Source organism: Paramisgurnus dabryanus, chromosome 8 (assembly GCF_030506205.2).
Source record: "Paramisgurnus dabryanus chromosome 8, PD_genome_1.1, whole genome shotgun sequence".
In the NCBI taxonomy this organism is placed as follows: domain Eukaryota; kingdom Metazoa; phylum Chordata; class Actinopteri; order Cypriniformes; family Cobitidae; genus Paramisgurnus; species Paramisgurnus dabryanus.
The window spans coordinates 16,545,144-16,570,376 of NC_133344.1; the positions used below are offsets into that span (position 1 = coordinate 16,545,144).

Consider the following 25,233-nt stretch of genomic DNA (forward strand, 5'->3'; position numbering starts at 1 on the left):
CTTTTAATACGGGCTCTGATTGGTCGATTAATTGAATATAAGTTCTTACTGGTGCTGCAGGTGGGCCCCAAGTATCCTGGTTGGCAGAGGCAGGATCCAGTCCTGAAGTCACACTGACCTCCATTGGCACATCTGCATCTTTTTTTACAGTAGGGCCCATAGGTGCCCTCCCGACATCCTGTGGAGAATTTAATGTATTTTCGGATTAGTTCAGTAAAATCTTTAGCCTTCTAAGACCTGGATGTCCAAAAGACAGCACACCACACATGAACAGATTTTCAACCAGAGTCTCAACTGTGAACACAGGAAATCTTGCAAAATCTTGCGAGACTTCAAAATAAGCATGGCAGACAATATGATTTCAATGATAGTGTTTGGAATGATTTTCATAGAAAATTCAAGGAGTTCGGGTGAAGTTGTGGAGACAGCGAGAACATGGTCTGTACAAGTTCACTTTGCATCAACTTCACTTTGTGCTGGGCCATGCTTCCGCCTTCCATCATCTCGCTTTCTGATTGGATATTGTTTCGTTTCACGTGATAATCTCAAGAGCGTGCGCGCGTTTGTCCTCGAGGTTTCCTCCACACATCAGGATTTCTGGTCGTAAATAGAGGGTTTTCACGACACGTCATCAGAGCGGAAATCGCCATGTTGGAGGCGCTCCGCATCACAACAGAGCACAGGCACTGATGCATATCCCAAACGTCGTCAAGGAAAATGGTTAATTATTGCCGTGTTTGAGGTTGTATCATTAGGACAGTTTGAGAAAAACATTTGGAATATTATCGACTTCCAAAATGTTTAATTTACTGGTTGATGCATTTTAACATTGTTACCTAAGGCAGTACAATAAATTGCTTTGGTAATATTGAAATTATAACTATTATATGTTTTTTAATTTGATATTTTAAACATGATATTTAAAGCAGTATAATGCTTACAATTATCCAAACAATTACAGTATTTTACAGTAAGTACTACTACTAATATATACATTTTCTAAAAAAAAGTCAATACAGAGGGTTATTTATTAACACTATGAATATATTGGTTGGGTTGTTACAGCAAAAGTACTTGTATTATGTAACACCATATATCATATTTTATTTTATGTAACTTTTATATTCTCCCGCCTAATTTCTCTTCCCTCTACTTACTGTAAAGCTTTCATTGAATATGATATTGTGAAAAAAACTCTTTGGAAATAAATGTGAATTGAATAGAATAGGTGAAACGGTCTTACTGAGGTGACAGCGGTTGCCATAGTAACCAGGTAGACAGGTGCATTTCCCAGTGACGTGGTGACAGCTCTGCTGTTCCCCAGAACAAGTGCACTCTTGAGAACAGTTCACGCCAAATCTCCCCTGAGGACACACTAAGACAGAAAGACTAAGATTAGAAAATGACCAAATGCAAATTATTTTAAAAGAGCTTGTCTGTGAATTTTCCATAGAAATATCCAGACACGTTTCTATGGCCACAGCTTTCAGACAGGACGTAGATATGATATGATATAATGGGAAGGCTAGACATTTCATTTATCATCATTCAAACATGTGTACTCTCATACACACTCACAAATGTCTGAAACGACTGACAAAAGACAGATTTCATGTATTTGGAATAGTAAGAGGGGCAATTTTTGGATAACGGACGGATGCCTTGTAAGGATATATGAAGTGCTCAACTGGCATCAACAATGTAACAGGTGATGGGTTCGATCCCAGGGAACACATGAAATGTACACCATGAATTACTTTGGATAAAAGCATCAAAATGTAATGTATACAAAGTAAGAGCTTCACAATATTGAAAAGGCACAAAAGTCTTGCTCCGATATCATCAACAGGTTCGTGTGAAGATTAGATTTAGGGTGTTGTATGTATTTGTAGTGTTTAGTGTAGTAAATATTATTATTACGTCTATGAGTTTGTCACTAATATACGGTGTGTGTGTGTATCGGCACTGGCATGTATAAGAGATAAGCACAGACTCCAGACTACAGAAAGTACTTAGACTGTTGTCGTTACCCATGTCTACTGCATTGTGTGTGTGTGTGTGTGTGTGTGTGTGTGTGTGTGTGTGTGTGTTTCAGTCTTATCCTCACACAGACAAAAACAAAGCCTGCTGTTTGAGTTGGCAGCTCAGCGCTAACCTTTATCAGATGTCTCACATCCACAGAGAATGAGAAAGAGAGGGTGGGGGGTGTTGAAAGAGGGCCGGGGAGCAAAACTCTAGCGTGTGTAATGTGAAAAAATACATGTGGGGATGTGTAATAAAAGGAAACACTGAAATGTGTGTGTGTATGTGTGCGTGTAGGGCTGTTTTGCAGCGTGATGTATGGAATTAAATGTTGATTGGAAATTGATAATGGATGTTAGTCATTGATCCTGTCATATTACACTGGTTAAAGAATAGATGAATAATCAGATAGATGGTTGCTTTGTTGTAGTGAGCTTCTTACACCGGCAGGATTTTAAGCTCCTGATCCAATTATATAGTTTTTCTTTTTAATATACCCATATTGTTTTAAGGGTTAGATTTCCTTATTTCATACCTCAGTTAACTCGTCCAACTCTATTGAAATCAATTAAGAGGAAAGACGTCTTACTCGTCTCACAGCTGTTCCCCGTGTACCCTGCAGGGCAGCCACATCTGCCGGTCACATGATCACAGGCCACGCCCACTGGACAGATGCACCTTTGCTCACAATTTCTACCATACCAGCCAGGTGTGCAGACTATGCATACAGCACACACACACACACACACAGAGAGAGAGAGAGAGAGAGAGAGAGAGAGAGAGAGAGAGAGAGAGAGAGAGAGAGAGAGAGAGAGAATGAGCGACCAGCAGTAACCCATGTGAACATTCCAGTGCGTAATGGAGACAAAACACAGTAATTTGTGCGGTGACATGTGAATCGTGGCTATCACTGCTTACAAACTCCTCACTATAAATCACCATAATCACTTACATCTTACTAACTACAGCCAAATAAAGCACCATGTACTTTGAATGATTGTGTGTGTATATGTGAGAGAGAGAGAGAGAGAGAGAGAGAGAGAGAGAGAGAGAGAGAGAGAGAGAGAGAGAGAGAGAGAGAGAGAGAATAGTGTATTTACTGTACATATCTAGATAGATACATATGTCTTGAAATACATCATTTTTAATTTTAACTTACTCTGTTGGCAGCTGGTTCCAGTCCACCCAGATGTGCATCTGCACTGGCCGCTGACTGGGTCACATGACCCTCCATTGTGGCAGTCACATGACTGACTGCAATTTTGACCAAATGTACCCACTGGACAGGCTGTAACACAATGAAAACATTTTTACAACTTCGAACTGAATATATTTGTGACCCTATCTGTGAAAACCATAGCCTGTAAAAAAAGATGGACGTTTTATCTGTGATGTCACCCATAGGATTCAAAAGATCGTTTTTGAAGCCAATAGTAGGTGGTGCCTGCCGTCGCCATCTTGGCCGGGCGTCATCGCGCATCACTCGCAGATATCCGAAAATGCGGGGCATGGGTGAAGCTGAGGTGGCTGGTTGCTGAAACCACGCCCACCTAGCTCGACTCTAGTGACAGCAATGGTGGTTCAACTGTCACTTAAAGGAACAGTATGTAGGATTGTGGCCAAAACTGGTATTGCAATCACACAGCTGGTGGCCAATATACCAAACAACAACATAAACATCAGTTAAGGGCTGCAACTCCACTTTTTAAATGACAATATCCTGGCCGGATCACTGTTGTGAGTGATATAAGTATTTGAAATGAAAATGATTTCTTAAAGTCTAGTGACATTTCAGGGCCATTTAATGATTAATTGATATACATTTCTTAGATACTGTTCCTTTAAGTGTCCACGCCCCTAATTATTCAGAACTTTAAAGCTTAATCTAATTTAAACGGATGAGTTTCACAAAATTCACCCTCTTCACAGTTGTTATGAAGGGCAAAATTTGCTATATAGACCAAAAACAATTTTTGTACAAGGCTGTAAACATATGATTTTTTTGCTGTAAAGTTTGGCATTTTAACATGGAGGTCAATGGGAATTGACTTCCTTTTGGAGCCAGCCTTTAGTGGCCAGTCGATGAATTGCAGTTTAAATCACTTCCGTATTGGTTTCATCAGAGAGATCGGAAGTGAAAACCCAGCTAAAGTAATTTTTTGGTCATTTCCTGTTTTCTACATAAAATCATTCTATATGATGTAAAGATCATATTGTGAAATATAACATTTATATCTTTAAAGCACAAGTTCGCTATTTTACACTTAAAGCCCTGTTTTCAGATTGTTTATAATGAAATAGAACGGTTTTGACTGAAATTTGGACGTATGATGCAGGCCCGAGAATTTTCGGGTGTTTCTTGTATCACCTCCCACCTCTACAATGGCTGCATAGGTGCACTGGAACAATCCTTCCTAAAATGCATTAAACTTTCGTTTACAAAGACGTGAAACTCACCGAGTGGTCAGGGGTGTTCACTGATATGCTCACACAAAAATCGCTGCAAAAGATGCTTTCCAACAGGTTTTATCGTAGTTTTTGTCCAACTCCATTGACTTGTATTAGATGTCCTGTGAGGTACGGTATTACTCCGCCGCCGGGAACTTTGTTTGTATTTTTGCAATTGGCAAAGGCGGATTATCGCCACCAACTGGCCTGGAGTGTCTATTATTCAAGCTCTCAACGGAAGAACACGCAGTGTGGGGCATTTGGAAAAATAGGTCCACAACGAATTTGATTGAATTGATTTCATCATAAACAATCTGAAAACGGGGCTTTAAGTGTAAAATACCGAACTTTATCCTTTAATACTGACTGAGTAAGATCATGTCAGAAATTGTGAAATCAAACTCTGATTTTCCAAATCCCATCATTAGATTATGTGACTTCACCCTGGATTTCACAGATAGGGTCGCATTTTTGTCAATACCAAAGCAATAAATCATTAAAGAAGACGAGTTATTTTTATACATCCATTTCTATTCCCGATAATATGGATTGTGCTAATGGATCTTTACGGTTCTTTCTGCGAGTCTAAGTAGGATGGCCGTTAGAGAAATCAATTCAAACCAGACACAAGTAATGATTTACAACTTAGACGACGTTGTTACGCCAGGAGCCACACAAATAACAAACATCACTCAACTCCAGAGAGAGATTTCATCACATTCGCGATTACGCTAAACATGTCATGGGAAAACCGAATGTAAAAATCAGACTTCACAGAGACTGATGTTTAACACAAACCTCACTTCATTAAAAAGAGAGAGAGAGAGTGAAAGAGAGAGAGAGATGGATCTTTATTGGGCCCCCGATCTATTAAACTACTGACGAGAGATTGCATGAGAAGACGGATGGTACTAAACCGACGTGCCACAGAACGCTCTTTAAAAAGCATCTTTCCCCTATAAAACACACACGGAAAACCCCTTTCCATACACAGTAAACACAAACGATGGTTTTAAAAACCATCCAATTGCAATTAAAACCACGGATGAATTTATACTTTCTACACCCCATCTTAACCAAACACAGACCCCCACCTCTCCCCTGCGAAAACTGCAGCGTGTGTGATAAATTGTCCTGCAAGGCCTTCGTTTGGGTGAGATTGTCGAGTTATTTTAGTTTGAGGATGCGGCGTTCAGCCGGAGATGATCCTCCATCACACCCCGTTTTAATGATGTGGGCGACTTACCCAGGATGCACTGCGGCGGTACCCAGCCGGGGGTGCAGCGGCAGGCGCCTGTGATGTGGTGGCACTGGGCATCGTTCCCGCACTGGCACATCTGCGCGCAGTCCTGCCCGTAAAACCCAACAGGACATCCTACGGAGGAGAAGAGATTTGAGTCAGCACTGTGTGTGTGTGAGCGGTACATCATTGAAAAGTCATGCTTGTATAGATACCCCCTTAAGGCATCAAACAGCCAACGGGACGTCAGGGTTTTGATTTAGATATAATTAGGTTGCTGTTTTACCAAAATCCGTGTGGACCTATAGATCTTTCGTTTGCTTTTTTAATCTTCTGCTTATAGTGATACTCTCTCTCTCTCTATCTCTCTATCTGTTGTTCATGTCTCATTACCTCCTGAATGCTGAGTCTGAATTGCTCTCATCAGCATTAATTGCATGATCTCATTCTCCACATGTGTGGCACATCCTCACCACATCAAAGTGTGTACGGAGAACACAAACAGACAGAGATTTGTAAGAAACAAGAGCAGTTGCTGAGCCCACACAAGTCTTCGAATTAATTTTTTTTTACTTAAGTAAAAGTTTACACAATAGTGAAAATTAATGTACTCACTTTATATTAAAGGGATAGCTTTTTATTTACAAACGTCTGTTATGTCTGAGCATACTGTACGCACACAAAACCAAAGTCTCTCTGTATGAGCACAGCCGTAGACTGACATCCATACAATCAGAGCGCATATGGTGCGCAGACGTGCACAATCGCCGGTCTTATATTCCGGCAGCACGATAAGATCTTGTAAAGAGCGCGTGTTTGTGTGTGTGTACCGGCAGCCGATGACCGTGATCGGGGTGTAGTTGGTAAAATGTGTTTCACGGCTGAGGCCCTCAAGAGATGAAGAGCGATGATAGCACAGGAGCTCGCTGGAGTCCCGCAGAGCCACATGTGTGTCGGCATTATTCACTGGGTTTTTATGGAAAAAAAACGTCGGAACACGAGTGAAACTGTTGGCTGCATCCAGAAGTACTACCGAGTTGAAAACGTCCCAACACGCAGGGATGGAAGCACGGTCCCACGGACACCTGATCTCGAAAGTCACGAGCTGATTTATTAAAGATGAAATCTATGAATGTAAATGGCCACTATAAACCAAAACAATCTGCTGACTGCGGATTTGCTACGTTAACCTGTAACACAGGCCCCTTAAGACGCGGTTCTGCTTCGTCCAAATCTTCATGTATTTTTTGTTGATTTTGGAAAGTTTTTACTTTTCCCCTGCCGTGCGTGATTCAGATCCCTTCTGTCGGCCCTGATTATCGCATGAATGATTTTTAGATCCTCATGGACACCAGATCTGTTTTGATGAATGCATGACAGATAGATAAAGGAAGTGATTTAGGGTGTCAATCTCTTTTTTAACAGAAAATATGAGGTGTGCAGATGCAAAACTCTCTTAGGGGCCAATCACACCAAACACATTTTAAAAGCTTGGAAACGCTATTAGTCACTTAAAAAAAAGATTTTTTTATATTGCTTGGCAACCACAGAGGCAGCTGACCTGTCAATCAAATATTGAGGCGTAAACACTCTTTTGCTGTTAACTGTCATATTAGCACAAACTTTAAAAAGAGGGTGAGAGGTGCACAAACACGCAGGAGATAGTGAGTGACTGCAGGTTGTTCCAAGCAACTGTAAACGTCCGTCCCCTCATTCAGTTGGACAATTGAAAAACACGTATGACGTTGGGCGCTTTTCCGCTTTAAGGGGACGTGCACACCAAAACTTTTAAACGCGTCTGAAAACGCCAGGCGGACACCAACTGCCAGCTTTTTCAGCCGACTGCCAGCTTTCTTCAGCTGAGCGCTTTGGTTGCTGTGATACTTCTGCTTCGTTTATCAGTCGTTGTACGATGCGGCGGTTGGTCGTTGTGATATTTGTCCCGCCCCTCCTCCACTGTGATTGGATGGTCGTGTGAGAACTGACATTGATGAGCTGAGCTTTTCACCCAAAGTTGAATCTTTCAACTCTCGGCACTCAACGCAATGCGGAAAAAAACGCCACCAGCTGGCTTTTTTGTTTCCATCTGAAACAATTGAAAACATACGCCGGCCGACGGCGTAAAAGCTTTGGTTTGCACGCTACCTGAGCGCTCCTTCAAAAATGCGTGATGCGGCAGGCGGCAAAAAAGGCAAGGCGTTCGGTGCGCATAAACAGTGCGCATAACGCTCACTGCCCATAAAAAATCATTCATAAAATGTGCACACAAAAGCTTTTAAATGCGGCTGAAACACCTGGAGGATGCTGAATGCCAGAAGTTTTTTCAGCTGAGCACTGTAGTTGATGTGAAACTTCTGCTTTGTTTATCAGTCGTTGTACGATGCGCCGGTTGGTTGTTGTGATATTTGTCCCGCCCCTCCTCCACTGTGATTGGATGGTCGTGTGAGAACTGACATTGATGAGCTGAGCTTTTCACCCAAAGTTGAATATCTTTCAACTCTCGGCGCTCAACGCAGAAAAACCACAAAGCGTCGGTTTTCAGTGCGGAAAAAAACGCCATCAGCTGGCTTTTTTGTTTCCATCGGAAACAATTAAAAACATACGCCGGCTGCCGGTGCAAAAGCTTTGATTTGCACGCTACCTGAGCGCTCCTTCAAAAATGCGTGATGTGGCAGGTGGCAAAAAACGCAAGGCGTTCGGTGCGCATAACGCTCACAGCCCATAAAAAATCATTCATAAAATGTGCACACAAAAGCTTTTAAATGCGGGTGAAAACACCTGGAGGATGCCGCATTCCAGATGTTTTTTCAGCTGAGCACTTTAGTTGCTGTAAAACTTCTGTTTTGTTTATCAGTCGTTGTACGATGCGCCGGTTGGTTGTAGGGATGCACCGATACCGATTTAAACAGACAACTTCTGTCCGATACCGATATTAAACACTTGTATACAATACAGTTGGTCTATTAGCTAGTTTATTTCTGCATCAAATTATTTTTACTAAACATTGATTGGATCTAATTAACATTCAATTGACCAACATAATAAAAGAGGCACAAATTAAGCTAAAACAAATATAATTAGACAACATGACAACCTTCAAAGGTGGTTTTTGCTACATTAACACACAAGCAACTCATTGCCTTAGTGCGGTTAATTAACAAACAATTGGTATCGGCCTTTTTCATGCTATTGCCGATATGCCGATGGTTTCAAATTCATCAAAAATCGGCAGATAAATATCGGCGGCCGATACATCGGTGCATCACTAGTTGGTTGTTGTGATATTTGTCCCGCCCCTGCTCCACTGTGATTGGATGGCCGTGTAAGAACTGACATTGATGAGCTGAGCTTTTCACCCAAAGTTGAATATTTTTCAACTCTCGGTGCTTAGCGCTGACCGTGGAAAAAACTCAGATTGCCGGCTTTCAGAGTGGAAAAAAATGATAGCTTCTTAAAAAAACGCAGCACTTTCATTTGAAACAATTGAAAACATACGCCAGCCACGGGCGTAAAAGATTTGGTGTGCACGACCCCTAAGTGTGTCTGACATTTTTTTGTTAATGATCTTTTTTATCATGCTTTTGTGTTTAGGTTCAGTCATTATATTTTAATGTCAATGAAAAGGTAATTAGTCAGTAATTAAATTGCCTTAATTTTATTAATGTCAAGTAATTTCAGTAATTGAAGCTCCAGTCCGTAACTCTGGCCACTTTATCGCCATCTCTGATAAAAAATATCCTCCTGAGACCCAGAAATTTCCAAATTTTATGGCAACAAGGGAAGTAATGCTTTTTTGCAGATGTGTTTCTTTATAACAATCAATTGTTTTTTCAACATTGTTTTTTTATAAATTTTGCAGTATTTCAGAAATGTACAATAATTCTGACACTTTCGACACACGACTTTTATTTGATGTTCCTTGTATGGACACCAGGAATTTGTTCTTATATTTGGTTTAAGTGGCAGCCTGTGACTTCTAATCCATGGGGTGCGATTATAAAATAAGTGTTCGGAGTGTCATGTGTGTTGCTCGTCATATCAAAATATGTGTTTGTTGCATCAGGTGAACCATGTGCATCATGCCATCACGCGTCGAAAGGATTTATGATAAAAGAGACGCTCGTGATTATAAAATACTTGCAAGACACTAACTTAACACTAAACTCTGATTACACGTGAGGTTAAACGAGTATCTGGCAAATAGTATCTTTTTATTCATAAACCCTTTAGACGTTTGTGTAGCAGGCTCGTATTTTGCCATCAGACATGATGCACATAAGTTTACATGACACACTGAACACATATTTTGAAATGACGAACCACATATGACGGGCTACATACAGGTTTTGACGAGCTTTGCATCACGCACCCTCGAAAAAGAAGTCACCGGCCGCCACGGTTTGTTTTATTTCTTGTAATAACTTAAGCAGTTCTATGACAGATGCTGAGTAGTTTTTGAATAAAATAATTTGCAATAAGATCAAATAACTATTAGTTTTCTCTCACAAACGTATTGTTTTAGTTCAGAAGACCCACTGGAGTTGTATGGATGATGAACGGATACTTCACTAAAACTTCACTGGTCACTATTCAATGCATTGCAAAGCTATAAAGGATATTTCCAGGATATTATTTCATTTAACTCTGAATGTGTTCGGCGGAAGAAAGAAAGTCATATACACCCAGCATGGCATGCGGGTGAGTAAATTATGGCCTAATTATCATTTTTGGACGAACTATTCCTTCAACATTTAGCAAGCACCGCAAATAACACACCAGTCCTGAAAATCTGTTTCTTTTAATCTCGGCCTGTGAATAGCTTTGCAACATGAGGCAGATATGCTTGCGTTTACCGCAAAGTGCATGAATATTTTTTACCGCTAACATGGAATGTGTTAAGGTATGGTTATGCGTGCCTGTGTCTATATGTGCATGGGCTTTTTTAACTCTGATAGGACTCAGCATCTATGTTTGGCACTTAGTGTGTATGTCTGTGCATTATGGTTTCCTCATAAACTGCTTCAGCTGGATGTGGCCATCTCATTAAAGACAGCATGCTGTCATGGATCCAGCAGGGTGTGTGTATGCGAGTTTGTAAGATGTTAGTGGTTGTAGATTTCTATACTGACCACTGAAATACACAATTGATTGTCTTGCTCTATAGGTCACGGAGGACAGGATTCTTACAAGAACTAGTTTGTCGTGAACATGTTATTTTAGTTTCCTATAAAAGGACACCGGTGTCTGCAGGGACACACAAAACAAACAATTTTTGTGCTGCCTGACTGTGTGTGATGAGTGAGGATTTCAATCACAAACATTCCACTTTACATGCAGACACAAAACTTCAGATTGTATGATGGGTGGTTGCTTTTTTAAACTGATTAAGACATCCTGTTTCTCTGGTGAAGAAGAGGCCCCGGTGCTTTGGGAGTTTTAAACACTCCTTTTGAAAAATATAATGTAATATCCATCTAAATTAATATTTTCAATATTTCTGATGAATCTGACCATTAAATAAATGTTATACTTAAAGAGACACTCAAATAGGCTCGTTTTCCAGCTCCCCCAATTAAACATTTGATTTTTACCGTTTTGGAAGCCATTCTGCTGATCTCTGGCGGTAGCACTTTTAGCATAGCTTAGCATAATCCATTGAATCTGATTAGACCATTAGCATCGCGCTAAAAAATAAAATAACAAACTTGACTCTTCTGTAGTTACATCGTGTACTAAGAAACAACGAAAAATGTAAAGTTGTGATTTTCTAGGCCGATATGGCTAGGAACTATACTCTCATTCTGTCGTAAAAATCAAGGACTTTGCTATCGTACCTCAGGTGCAGCAGGCGCAATGATTTTACGCAAAATAGTCCCGGGCTATTGAAAGTTACCAATGTATATTAAAGCCCAAGCATGGCTCAACTTTTCCTTAAATACAATAAACTCAGAAATCTTTAGTGTCCCTAGAGTACACATGTGAAGTTTTTTCTCAAAATACCCCACAGATATTTTATTATAACATGTTAAAATGACCACTTTGTAAGTGTGAGCAAAAATGTGCCGTTTTTGGGTGTGTCCTTTAACATGCAAATGAGCTGATCTCTGCACTAAATGACAGTGCCGTGGTTGGATAGTGCAGATTAAGGGGCGGTATTATCCCCTTCTGACATCACAAGGGGAGCCAAATTTCAATGACCTATCTTTTTACATGCTTGCAGAGAATGGTTTAGCAAAACTAAGTTACTGGGTTGTGCTTATCACATTGTCTAGGTTTATAGGAGCACTGGGGACCCAATTACATCAGATCTTCATAATATGTCTTCTTTAAGACTTGTTTTTTCAATACCAGTTGCTGGGTCTGGTCCTTTTAGACTCTGTCAAGGTAGCAGGCCACCAGTGTATAATACATGTGTGTGATAACTTATGTGTATGCCTGTGACTGTTAACTCACTCTTTTCACAGTGTGTTCCCACCCAGCCGGGGAAACAGGTACAGACTCCATTGACGTGGTCACATTCAGCACTGTTTTCACATTCACACACACCCTTACACTCTGCTCCATACCGGCCCTCGGAACACTCTGAAACAAAGCATTATGGGAATTTAGTCGTGAACATTAACAAAAGCCTTAACTGATCATGTGTGGATGTGACATATCCCAGGGGTTTTCAAACTGGGGTCCGGGGACCCCCAAAGTGCCTCCAGGAGGTTCTTGGGGGTGCACAGAACATTTCAAAGTATAATTTTTTTGTTTTAGGTTTCAAAATTAGGTTTATCTCTCATTTTTTTACTGCATACATTCTAAAATAATTAACCCTGCAATTTTCTGTGCATTGTATCTTTCTAGTGTGTTTTCCTTATTTTAGTCCCCTTTATCTCCCTCACTGGGGTTTGTAAGGCAGTAATTCTTGTAAAGCTGCTATGAAACAGAATTTATTGTCAAATTTACTGCAGTACAAATACATTTTAATTGAATGTAGCATTACTCCTTGCCATCTTAAAGTTTGAAAACCACTGATATGGCCTACTGTACTATAGCAAATCTATCTGTAGTTTAACTATATTGCCACTGGGTGGCAGCATTTATATATTTTTAAGCTTGGTACCTGTGTGCCTTTCACTCTCCTTGTCAGTGAAAATAGAGACAGAAAGAAGAGGGATAGAGAATGTGACAAAAAACCAAAACAAACTATATAAGGGAAAGTATTGATAGTCTTACTCATGTGACAATGCTCTTCAGTGTATTCAGACATAATACTTACAATTTTAATCACCTGCTTTCAGCAACAATCACTTCGTATTAAATCACAAAACCATTTGAGGAAACAGTGCTTTACAGTAAATAGGACATGTACAGTAAGGGAGCGGGTGTGTACTCACTGTCTTCACAGGACGTCCCTCTGTATCCAGCCGTGCAATCACACACACCTGTGTGTGTGTTACATCTCCCTCCATTCTCACACACAGGGCACGATAACACACACCCGACACCCCAAAAACCCACCGGGCACTCTAACGGGATATAAAGACACGGAAAGACAGACAGACACGTGGATAGACAGAGAGACACAAACAGACAGACAACAAACATACAGATAGAGACATGTCATGAATTGATGACAGACAACAAACAAACAGACAGAAACATGAATAGACAGACAGACAACAAACAGACAGACACACAAATAAACAATAGTAGGGAAATAATAATAGGGAATGTTTCTGAAACAGTTAGTGTTGTGGTTGAAACTGAGACCCATCTGTTGATCCTGTCTGAATTCAATCTTTAGTGTTGTTTGTGGAAAAAAAGCTACTGTAGTCCAATCTCTCTACAACTCACTACAATTCCCCACAATTTCCGCTAGGGTCGAAAGGGGCCTGTTTTAAGATTAAGACAAAACTAAGATCTGTTTAAGGCATTATGACTTATTACTAAAACAGACTCTTTAAAACAACATGCCAAACTCTCCAAAGTTACTCTTTCTCTCTGACATTATTAGTGAACAGATTTATAAACACACAGACACACATAATGTGTGCTAATATCATTTTCATAATTGAATCAGAAAAGTTCATTGAAACTCTAGCTGCAGAAAACATTTTCACTGTGACTGAAATGGATTGACACAATGCATTCTGGGTAATACAAATTACTGTCACTCACAGCTGTCAGTCTGATTTCAACTGCGAGTACTTAAGCTGCTTCTTGATGTTTTAAAAAGTTAACATTGTCGGATTGATTTGTCACGGTTTTGTCACCATTAGTATAATTTTAGTCTGTACTGACATCTGACAGCCAGTAGAGGGCAATGTAAAACAATTTTTGTGTTTGCGTTTTCAAGCCAATGTCTGAAAATTTACCAGAGTAGAGTTTTTTGTTTATATGAGTATGTTTGAAATGGCATGCTAGCCACTGTTTATAAAAACTGTATACTTTATTACTAGACTTGCAAAAATGTGTAGTATACAAACAATCTGCTTTAACGTTTCCATTTAACGTGTAATGACTAAACCAGAAGCAATGTACACCATAATTTCCATTCTGACATCAAATAGATGGACGGCCTAAAAACATTTCAAGTAGTATATATCTAGATAAAGAAGTAGTATACAGTATATACTAAGCAGTAGTTGTTCTATTCTGAATATAGAGATTGTGAGTCCTACCCAGCAGGCATTTCTCTCCATGGTATCCAGCAGGGCATCTCTTCTGACAATGTCCAGTTTTAGGGTCACATGACTCAACGACAGAGCAGTTACATCGTTCGCTGCACCCAACACCGTAGAAACCCTCCTCACATTCTGCAAAGGAGCAGAAGTATTAGATTGACCCGGAATACCGATCTAACAACACTGTTTAAAATAACAAGATGACCGTCTACCTGTCTGGCAGCGGTTGCCGTGGTAACCAGGTTTGCAAGCACAGGTGCCGTTCTTGGGATCGCAAGAGAAAGAGTTTTCCTGCAGGCATCCACATTCCTCCGAGCAACCCGCACCGTGGGTCCACTTCGGACAGGCTAAAGTAAAGAAACACCATCTTAACTACACCTCAAATTATTTAAAATTATAGTATCCTTACATTTTTTTTTTTATTCTGATCTGACATAAACAATTTATAGTATTGCATGTGTGGACTTAAAAGGACAAGTTTATTTAACTCTTTCCCCACCATTGACGAGTTATTAAAGAGTAAACATTTGCATGAAAAAAGTGTTCCTAATGAGGTTTTATGTTACTCGGTAATACCGCGATTATCCACTAGATGGCACTTACCAGATTTATTAAAAAAACTGAAGCAAAACAATTATTTACTAATTTTAAACTCTGTATGTTTTGATAATCGTTCTAAATCTGATCTCTAACAAAATTCCTTCACAAAAATGTAATTATTTCAGCTTTTTGCTAAAAAAATAAGAATTTAAAAGAAAGTATTTTTAAGAAAAATACCCAATATTAAAGAGTTTATAAGCACAGAAAAAATATATATAGGAAAAAACATAGGGTCTGTTCTTTCATTTGATATATTTGTATGTTTATATATTTTTAGAAGAAAATTTTCCTGGAAGGCATTTTGTGAAATTTTTGTAAAAATCACAAAAAATGCTGGCGGGCAACTTTTCAAAAAAGGCTGGCGGGGAATAAGTTAAACACACCTGTGTCCCAAATGTCCCCCAAAAAATTAGGAAGTCAGCTAACTTTTAAAAGATTTTGTATCTGATGTTAAAACAGGTTGTGTACACCTACGTAGGTGGCAGAATTTGCCGTAGAGGCCAGGGGCACAGAGACACCCTCCATACAGACGATGGCATCGTCCATTATTGGGACAGTTACACCTCCTCCGACAGAACTTCCCATAGAAACCCTGAGGACAACCTGGTGACATCACACAACACTTGAGTAAAGTTTTACAATGTTCTGTTGCAACTTCACATTACATCACATCACATGTTTTGTATAAATCTAGCATGATCTGCTCCTGTAGCCATTTGGTAGGGCATAGGTCATGGGTCGAGCCCCAAAGGACTTTTCCCCAGAAAAATATTGATTAAATGCACTGTAAGTCGCTTTGGATAAAAGCGTCTGTCAAAAGCATCAGTGTAAATGTATCTGAAAACCATGATAGTGGAAAGAAATAAAGGAAGAGAGGAGATATGGAGATGATGGATGATGTGACACAGACCGAGAGAACGAGACAACCCCAAGAGCTCTAGAGGAACTGTACCTTGAATTTGCATCTACATTCATTCATTCATTCATTTAGCAGATGCTTTAATCCAAAGAAATGAACAAAAACAAAGCAATTGATCATAAATATCCCAATGGATTAAAGATTTTGCAAAATTAAAAATAATGAGAGAAAAATTATAAGGAAGGGTACACGGACCGCTATCAAGAGCCACAAATAATGCATGGAGGGAAATGAGAACAAAAAGCAGATTGTATGTGCATTACCATTTTCACAGTGCAGACCTTGGACCCCTGGAGGACACACACACTTTCCTGTCACCGGGTCACAGTGGCCCCCATTCTTACACACACACAGACTGTTGCAATCCACGCCATATGTCCCCTCAGCACACGCTAAAGGAGAGAGCGAGAGAGAGCGAGAGAGAGAGAGAGAGAGAGAGAGAGAGAGAGAGAGAGAGAGAAAGAGAGAGATAGAATGCAAAATTAAATTTAAAATGTTACTCATGTGGATTCCCGATGACTGTGAGGATATTGGGACTGCAGCTTTCCAAGGTGTCCATATATGACATAATTTACTCGAGTGTATGCTTCTACAGTGATTTATTCAGGGATTTGCTCTACCCCAAGGCATGATGGGATTTCTGTATGAGTAAGGCTAACTACAGCATCAGACAGATGAAAGGAAGAACAGAAGAACTGAGAAAAAGTGCCACCTGTCTTTCATTAGGCACCAAATGAACTCCTGCACAACACTGTCTAAATGTTCTGGACCTTCAAACATGTGCTTGATGTGGTAGCAACTAAATTAACTTAAATGTTATTTAATGTAACTGACTAAAATATAAAAGATACCTGATTCTGACTTTAGATAAGATCCTTTGGGGAAAGCAAAATTGTCAATCTTTATTTTATCAGCATCTTTATTTTTAAGGTTGTCGGATAAATAAATGGTATGATTGTTATACAATATTTCAGTGTTAAGTGCTACTCAATTTAAAAAATATGCATGTTTTGGTGCTACATTTTTGTGACATGACCTAACAATGAATTTGCAGAGGTCAGTGGCGGCTCGTGACTGCTCTTCCGAGGGGCGCAAATTCGTTTGTTGCGTCATGTGAACCATGTTCATCACGTGTTTTGTCAAAATAAGTGCCTGCTGCACACGCGTCAAAACCGTTTATGATAAAAGAGATGCTCACGTTTACAAAATACACGCAAGACACTCCCTTAACAGTAAACTCTGATTATGCATGAGATTATGAGAGTATCTGGCAAACGCGAACGTCTCTTTTATCATAAACCCTTTAGACGCATCTGCAGCCGGCACTTATTTTGACAAGACACTTGATCGAAGACCAAACACATATTTTGAAATTACGAACCACACACATGATGGGTACATACATGTTGTGACAAACTTCGCATCGTGTGCCCTCGAAAAAAGAAGTCACCTGCCACCACTGGTCAGGGATAAGGCACAATAAAGACACTTACTCTCATTGCAGATGATCCCAGTCCAGCCAGCCGTACACACACAGTGATCTTTCTCCACCGCACACTGACCACCGTTAGCACAGTCCTCACAAGTCAAATCACAGTCTTCACCGAATGAGCCATCCTCACACACTGAGACACACACACACAAATAGAGAGAATAGATATATTAATCATAAATAAGATGAACGTCCACATCCTCAGGTCAGAGGTCACTGGGTTTGTATGATTGGCTGGCTTTTATTAAAGTACGGTCAATACATTCCCAGCTAACCTTTATCCCAGATTGTTTTGAGAATTGATTCCAAGATTGTTCCTTTTTAATGTTAGCCAGGAAAATAGAACGTTATTTATTATTTGGATCCAAAAAAAGGCAATATGGAAAAATGTTTCCATGTGTGTGTGTTTCTCTCACTGGTTGTGCTGATAGCGTTCAGTTCCTCTCTCTGTTCTCGGCTGTGTTTTGTGTGGAAGCTGTGCATGTCATCATCATACGGTCTTCCCAAAGCGGCTGTATAATGAAGCAGCTGAGGAGGGCGACGGAAAAGCAGGTCCGGCACTCGCAGCACCTCCCGCTCTGAATCTTCATCACTTACCACGTCGTCCTCCTCCAGAAGACTGTAGAGAGCTGCAGACATACAAAGACAAGCACTAAAACATCTGTAATTGCATATATCAAACAATGTTTAATGAAAATATATGTACAGTTGACCCTTCATTGCCCCCCAATGTTTTAGCCAAATCTTCCCCCTTGTATGTTTCACTGTGGATTGCAAGCATTATTTTTACATTAGCTTTCTATGCATCATTTGCCGCACTAAAAGATTTGTGGCCTGGTACTCACGAGAGCAGGATCTCTGGTCATAGTCCAGTCTGAAGCCCTCCTGACAGTAACACTCAAATGAACCCAGCGAGTTCATACAGTACTGGGAACATCCCGACGTCTCAAACACACACTCGTCGATATCTGGGTTGAAAATGTACGATAAAAACAGCTTTAATGTTTCACTGGATTGAATAAAAAAAGCTAAATTGCCTTTTTAAGAATGCATGGATAAAAAACGAATATGCAAGTGTAGAGTTGTGACCCAGTCTGTGAAAACATAAAATAAAATCATACATAATGTCACAGAAGAACATTCTGTGAGTATATAACCTTGATATCTTTAATATTATAAAGAGTTAGACCATGTCAATGATTGAAATCAGTGGTTAAGAAGCCAATTTCAGATATTTTGTGCTAAATACTAAAAGCTGCTTCAACAATATCCTTAAAGGCGGGGTGCACGATGTTTCAAAAATGCTTTAGAAAACTGAGTCGGGCCGAATAACAAAACAAACTTGTAGCCAATTAGCAGAAAGGGGCATGTCTTCTCATTGTGGGGCGGAGAGAGTGTCTGACATTAGCTGAAAGCGATTGAAAGATTGACATAGCAGATAAAAACTAAAAGAGCCGTCTGCCGAAGGAAAAAAGGCTTACGATAAGGGAAGAAGGAGGACCCGTGTGAATATTGGATCAGCTTTCCAGTACTGGAGAAAACTGAAGGATCGGGAAGGCCTGCAATCCGACGCCTAGGTTGCTTTATCCTTCGTGATAGGCGAGTAACGTTGGTTTTGTTTTGTCAACTATGCCATAATAGTTGCCTGAGTTGCGTTTGTATGTGTGGGGCTATCAAAACAGGAGTGAGACCCATTTGGGTTAGGGGCGTGTTTATTTAGGTGATTTCAAATGTCAACATTGGCTTTCAGAGATTGTGCACCCCACCTTTAATTTCAGTTTTCAGAGTTCAGTATCTCAAAAGTTTTTTTTACAGCAGCAGTAAACACAAATTACTTATATAACTACTTTAAAGTCCATATAAAGTCTGATATTAAATGTGTTCTCACTTTGTGACACTAAAGAAAAATGTGATAGTAACCATCAAGCCAAATTTGAGTGATTAAAGGACACCAATTAAGTAAAATAAGTTATCAAAATTAGTGATAGACCGATATATCGGGCCGATATTTGCGAGTTTTATGTGTATCGGCATCGGCCGATACATGGCTCCCGTGTTCGCCAATTTTTTCCGGCATTATTTACAGACAGAGTGCTGGAAGCCGCAAGCGATTGGAGGTCATTTGACTAAAAACAACCAACCTTTCCATGACAACATCGAAAGCTCGGCCTACAGCTGATCATAGCTGAACAAAGCAGGTTTTTATTTCTCATCTCTACGGGGCGGTTTCCCGGGCAGGGATTAGACTAGTCCTAGACTAAAATAAATGTAAGAACTGTCCAAACTAATAACATCTCTTTTTAACAACATGCCATTTTTTTACATAATTTTTATGATGTAAATTGAGAGAGCAAAAGCAGTATCGGCCCCAAATATCGGTTCTGAAAAATTCATATCGGTCGATCCCTAATCAAAATCTCAGTCAGATTTTCTACTATCAAATGCTGGCGGCATGTCTGTTGTTGGCACTGAAACCACGCCCACTCACAGGTAATCTACCGTCTCCCTCAACTTTTAAATACAGCTACAACCTTGGGTTAGGGGTGGGGCAATGCTTGGTGGCTCCAGTGAATCATCGAGCCACCGTTTTAGCCCCGCCCAAATAATCCTAAACACAGAAATGTGGAAAAAAAACTGTAACTGTAAAACTGTGATGCTTAAATTTAGTACTACATAGTCTTTGCACCGTGTTTAAGCAATACCTTTCTAACATTTATAACGTGTTTAGAAACAATTCTCTAAAACGACTTTACGGACTTTAAGGCACCTAATCTAATAGGGTCACAACTGAAGACATGGAGCAAAAACACACAAAGACACACATGCTCACCATCACACGTGCAGCCATTTGCATTGAGTGTGTATCCAGGGCTACAGCTACAGTCATAGCCTGCTGGGTAATTCCTACAGTGTTGACTACAGCACGCATCCCCGGTGTCACACTCGTCAGTGTCTGTGGATGACACACGTACAAGCATTTCGTATTTCTTATGAGAAAAAAAAAAACACACAAATTCTACTAGAAAACATTAGTACTTCAGACTATAGGGAAGAATACAAATGGGATGACAAAAGTCATTTCATTAGTTCAGTAAATTTATCACAGTTTGAAGAGAAAGAGATATTAATGAAAAATGTTTAATGAAAAAATATCGAAACAATTTAAGAAAATGAAGAAGAAATGTGGCAGCTTTACAACAACATGCAAAGTCAAAATCAGACAAAACACAAATGAAAACAAGAGATGTTAATCTAACTATATAAAGTTAGATAAACATGAACAAAAAAAAAAAAACAACAGAACCAGATACAACTTAAAAGTCTATTAATTTTAAGATAAGAGTCCTATATAAAAGCGTTTTTTCCCCACTTGATAAGCCATTGACAGCCAATCAAATCTATTTGAACTTCAAGTGCACGCGCATTTGGAATGACAGCAGAGAAGCATAATTTCTGAGGTATATAAAATAAAATTACCTCAGATATCCAGCGCTGATGCAGTTGCTGTGAAATTCACTACGTAATGAATTTTTCCTACCACACGACTACGCTAAAAGGTAAGATATTATACACAAACTACTAGATTCACTGTTTAAAGTTACGCGAAACGCAGTGTGTTGAGGACATCTGCTGGTTACCCGCTGTGTAATTGCAACAAGAACAGCATATTTACATATTCAGTGACATCATGTAAACAATTGCAAAAGTTTTCATTAATTTGCGCGAGTGCCGCGCTCGCGAGCGAATTAGCATAGATTTATCGTTATCGTCCGATGATGTGAATGCTAATATACTTATGTAAACGGCCCTTATGGGGACAACGCTACCCCCAAAATTGAGCCACTGTGCTGTCCCCCAAAACTTAGAATAAAAAAAAGGGAAAATGTAACATTAAATGTAGCTTTACCTATGCAGGTTTTGAGGTCCTCGGCAATTTGGTAACCTTGGTTACAGGAGCACAGGGGACCACTGGTAGTGTGCTCACAGTGATGAGAGCATCCGCCGTTATTTTTCTCACAGCCATTTACAATCTCCATCTCTATACCTGCAGGATACATCATTCTAAAATATTACAAAACTTACATTTGGTTACAAGTCGTTTTTTGCCAAAATCACTTTTGAGATATATGATTTGCATCTTGTGTATAAGCAAAGTCAACAGTGATTACAAGATGTTTGATTTCAATTATTTATTTTATTTCATTTATTTTTGGGCATGGTTAGACATATTTTTGCCTAATTTTAACTCGTTTTAGCCTAGACATCAGTGGACGGCTATGAAACGTCTTGTAAACTCAAAATTGCTTCGTTTTGTGAACTAGCAGGTTCACATTATTCAAACTCTGCCATCAATGTTGTCAACTCTTTCATGTATAGTGTGTAGGTGTGTCTTTGCACTCACGGTAGCACTGTTTTCCGTCGGCACCAAGCTCAAATCCAGGATTGCACACACATCTAAATGATCCCGCCATGTTAACACAGCCGTGAGCACATTTAGCCTGACCGGACACACACTCGTCTATGTCTGAGAGAGGGCGAGATGACAAAATGAGAAGATGAGGGTTGGGGTATAAAGTCTGGACATAACTGAGGATCAGACAAATATGTGAACCTATGACTCAGATCATGATATTAATACTTACTACATTGTACGTGTGTGTGTCCTTTAGCATTACATATTAAAAATTATGTTTACAGCACAAAGGTCATGGGTTTGATTCTCAGGAAACACACATACTGATACTTTGGATAAAAGTGTCTGCCAAATGCATAAATGCATAAATGTAAATAAGCAGGAGCTGGTTTAACTACATATAAATGCACTAACCGTCACATGTTTTGCGATCAGTCGCCAATTTATACCCTGGTCTGCAACTGCATTGAGCCTGTTTATCCACACTGCTGCAGATTTGAGAACATCCCCCATTGCTCTCCTTACAGGGGTCTTTGACTAAACAAACATACAACACAGAGAGAGTTTATGCAACTAATAGAGGAAATTAAACAAAGACGTTGTGCTTGTGTGTGAACTTACATTCGCAATGCTTGCCGTCTCTCTTGAGCTGGTAGTCACTGCGACATTCGCACCTGTACTGCTCATTCCCCAAATCAACACACCTGTGCTCGCACCCTCCATTCTTCACAGAGCACGAGTTTACCGCTGAAGAGGATCACACAACACACACACTAAAATGTCAATCAAACTAAGGCAGATATTTAAAAAGACATTTATTGTAGTGAGGATCAAAGTCCGACTTTGAGCCATATGCCAAGAACCACTTTTGGCTGAACGGTTCTTTTAAAGAATCTTTAAGATCCGATAAAAGCGTTCTATTTTTATGAAAGGTTCTTTGTAGTGAATAAAGTTCCTTTAGATTATGTAAAGGTATGAAAGAAATGGTTCTTTAAAGAACCTTTGACTGAATGGTTTCAAAAATGGTTTTTAAATAGCATCACTGTGAACCTTTTAAGCGCCTTAATTTTTAGTTGTGCAACCCAAACAATCACATGGCTCACTAAAAAATCTCCAACCTTGTAATGACAAACTCAGATATTAGGTTTGGAAAGGAATTAAATAAACAGTTCCTCTCTAACATCTCTTAAAATCCAATTCGGAACTTGGATATATTGAGAGGTTTGGAAAGTTCTTGTTCTGGTTGATGATGTTTCCATGTCCTGTCAGAGTTTGGCAGATTTACGGCAGTCTCACGGGAGAGGTCAGAGCTCCGGTCTGACTGTGATGACATAGCCAGGCCTGTCACAGTTTGATGACACATCCAGATTCCAGTAACACGGGACAGAGACTGTTTTAGGATAATGAGGGCAACAGAACCAGCGCTGAGCAAGCTGTTTTAAAGCAGTGCGCTGAGTTAGGCAACCTGCTGCCTTCCCAGAATGCATTGCTACACTATCAGAAAAAGGGACAAAAATGTTCTCTAGCTGTCACTGGGGCACTACCCTTTCGAAAAAAAACATCTTTGTACCAAAAGAGTTCATTTGTATCTTAGATGTACATAGTGGCACTCAAAGGTACATAATGCATACATATCTGTACTTAGGCCCTGTTTACACGTACATGTTTTTTTTTTAAACTGAGACATTTTCCTTTGTTTGCGCCCTTCGTTTACACGTAAACGGAGAACTCGCAACTAAAACCGATTCTTTCTAAAAACTGTGGCCAGAGTGGAGATTTTGAAAACCTTTGGTTGCACGGTTGCATGTAAACTGACACAAACGGATGTTTAGGCAGCCAACGTCACATGATGCATCAAGAGCGGTCAAAGCTCGCACCTATGCCAAAAGTGCGACCTTGTTCAAAAGTGTTCGTTGATGCTTTCTGTATTCTGATTGGCTTACGTAGGCTTGAGCTTCTCGTTACACCGCCACCTAGAGGTTTGGCATGCTCTTGACTGCATGTATACACATGTACGTGTCAATGAACACTTTTCTGAAAACTGACGTGTGTGCAGAAAGTTATTTTTTAAACCGAAGAGGTTGAAATGTCTGTTTATGAAAATAGCGTCCTACATTGTGAATGTAGTCTTAAACGGTACATATTATGACCTTTTTAACTCATTCACTGCCAGTCTTTTTTTTTTTGAAAAGTTGCCCGCCTGCATTTTTTGTGATTTTCACAAGTTTTACAAAATGTCTTCCAGGAAAATTTTCTTCAAAAAGATAGAAACATACAAATATATCAAATGAAAGAACAGATCCTCTGCTTTCAAAGAAACAATAACAAACAAACAAAACGGGGGAAAAAAAACGTTTCATCCTATCTATATTTTTTTCACAGCTTGTAAACTCTTAAATATGGGTATTTTTCATCAAAAATACAAAATGTTTAGCAAACATCCGAAATAATTGCATTTTTGTAAAGGAATTTTATTAGAGATCAGATTCACAATGATTATCAAAACATAAAGGGAGTGTAAAATTAATAAAAAAAATGTGCTTCAGATTTTTTATAAATTTGGTAAGAGCCAACTATCAATTTAGTGGATAATTGCAGTATTACAGATTAACATAAAAACTCATCAGAAACAGTTTTTTTCATGCAAATGTTTTCTCTTAATTGATGAGATAACTCATCAATGGCGGGGAATGAGTTAAAGGTATTGCCCCTACCATATTTTGACCATTTTCTTCTGACAGTGTCCAAACAATCCTACAATACATGAATCTCGTCAGTGTCACATATCTAGCAAATTATATGATGCTTGTATAGCAGGGACAATCATCGTTCCCAAGTGGGCAGCAGTGAAAGATCATTACAAACAATTTGTGGGGTTTGAACCTACAACCAGCCCCAAAATATCCCACAACATCTCACCGGTATAATAGCAGGCTTACCTATGCATGTGCGAGCATCGGCATGTATGCGAAAGCCCTCGCTGCACTCACAATGATATGAGTCGAGTGTGTTCACACACATCTGCTGACAGCCGCCATTCAGCTCCTCACACTCATCTATATCTGTATAGAGAACGCACACATGTAACAAATAACATGATGTGCCTTCACATATTATATGAAAATACTGCCATTATTAATAAAATACCACTTTAGTTGATGAATTAACCCTGAGCATGACATCATCTAATTCTTTATCTGCTAAATCACACACATGATGTCCTTGTAGTTTTCTTGTTTCATTTGATGTACCCTCATAAATTCAAGCTGATTTAAGTAATGAACTATATAAATTCATTCTCAGAACAAAACTTTTCTTCAAGGTAAAGAAACATATCTAAAATATATCTAAAAAGATATTCAAGGTGCAAGGAAAACCCATCATGCTGCTCACAACTGTTTCCTCACCTGCACCCTTTCAGTAGAC

The 25,233-nt window shown here is 39.5% G+C and overlaps 1 protein-coding gene across 1 annotated transcript in view; it reads right to left on the bottom strand.

Annotated features, from left to right (window-relative positions):
• Positions 1-25,233, bottom strand: part of egfem1 (EGF-like and EMI domain containing 1) — a 47,512-nt gene that overhangs the window by 11,038 nt on the left and 11,241 nt on the right. Inside the window, exons 6-25 of the mRNA XM_065280703.1 lie at positions 24,747-24,869; positions 22,429-22,554; positions 22,222-22,344; positions 21,796-21,918; positions 21,301-21,438; positions 20,224-20,346; positions 18,239-18,361; positions 17,810-18,022; positions 17,395-17,526; positions 16,165-16,293; positions 15,457-15,585; positions 14,595-14,729; positions 14,380-14,514; positions 13,093-13,224; positions 12,164-12,292; positions 5,717-5,845; positions 3,182-3,310; positions 2,612-2,740; positions 1,244-1,375; positions 50-178 (exon numbers count right to left, since the gene is read on the bottom strand). Of these exons, the coding sequence (XP_065136775.1) occupies positions 50-178; positions 1,244-1,375; positions 2,612-2,740; positions 3,182-3,310; positions 5,717-5,845; positions 12,164-12,292; positions 13,093-13,224; positions 14,380-14,514; positions 14,595-14,729; positions 15,457-15,585; positions 16,165-16,293; positions 17,395-17,526; positions 17,810-18,022; positions 18,239-18,361; positions 20,224-20,346; positions 21,301-21,438; positions 21,796-21,918; positions 22,222-22,344; positions 22,429-22,554; positions 24,747-24,869 (2,661 nt within the window). The remainder of the gene's footprint in view (positions 1-49; positions 179-1,243; positions 1,376-2,611; positions 2,741-3,181; positions 3,311-5,716; positions 5,846-12,163; positions 12,293-13,092; positions 13,225-14,379; positions 14,515-14,594; positions 14,730-15,456; positions 15,586-16,164; positions 16,294-17,394; positions 17,527-17,809; positions 18,023-18,238; positions 18,362-20,223; positions 20,347-21,300; positions 21,439-21,795; positions 21,919-22,221; positions 22,345-22,428; positions 22,555-24,746; positions 24,870-25,233) is intronic.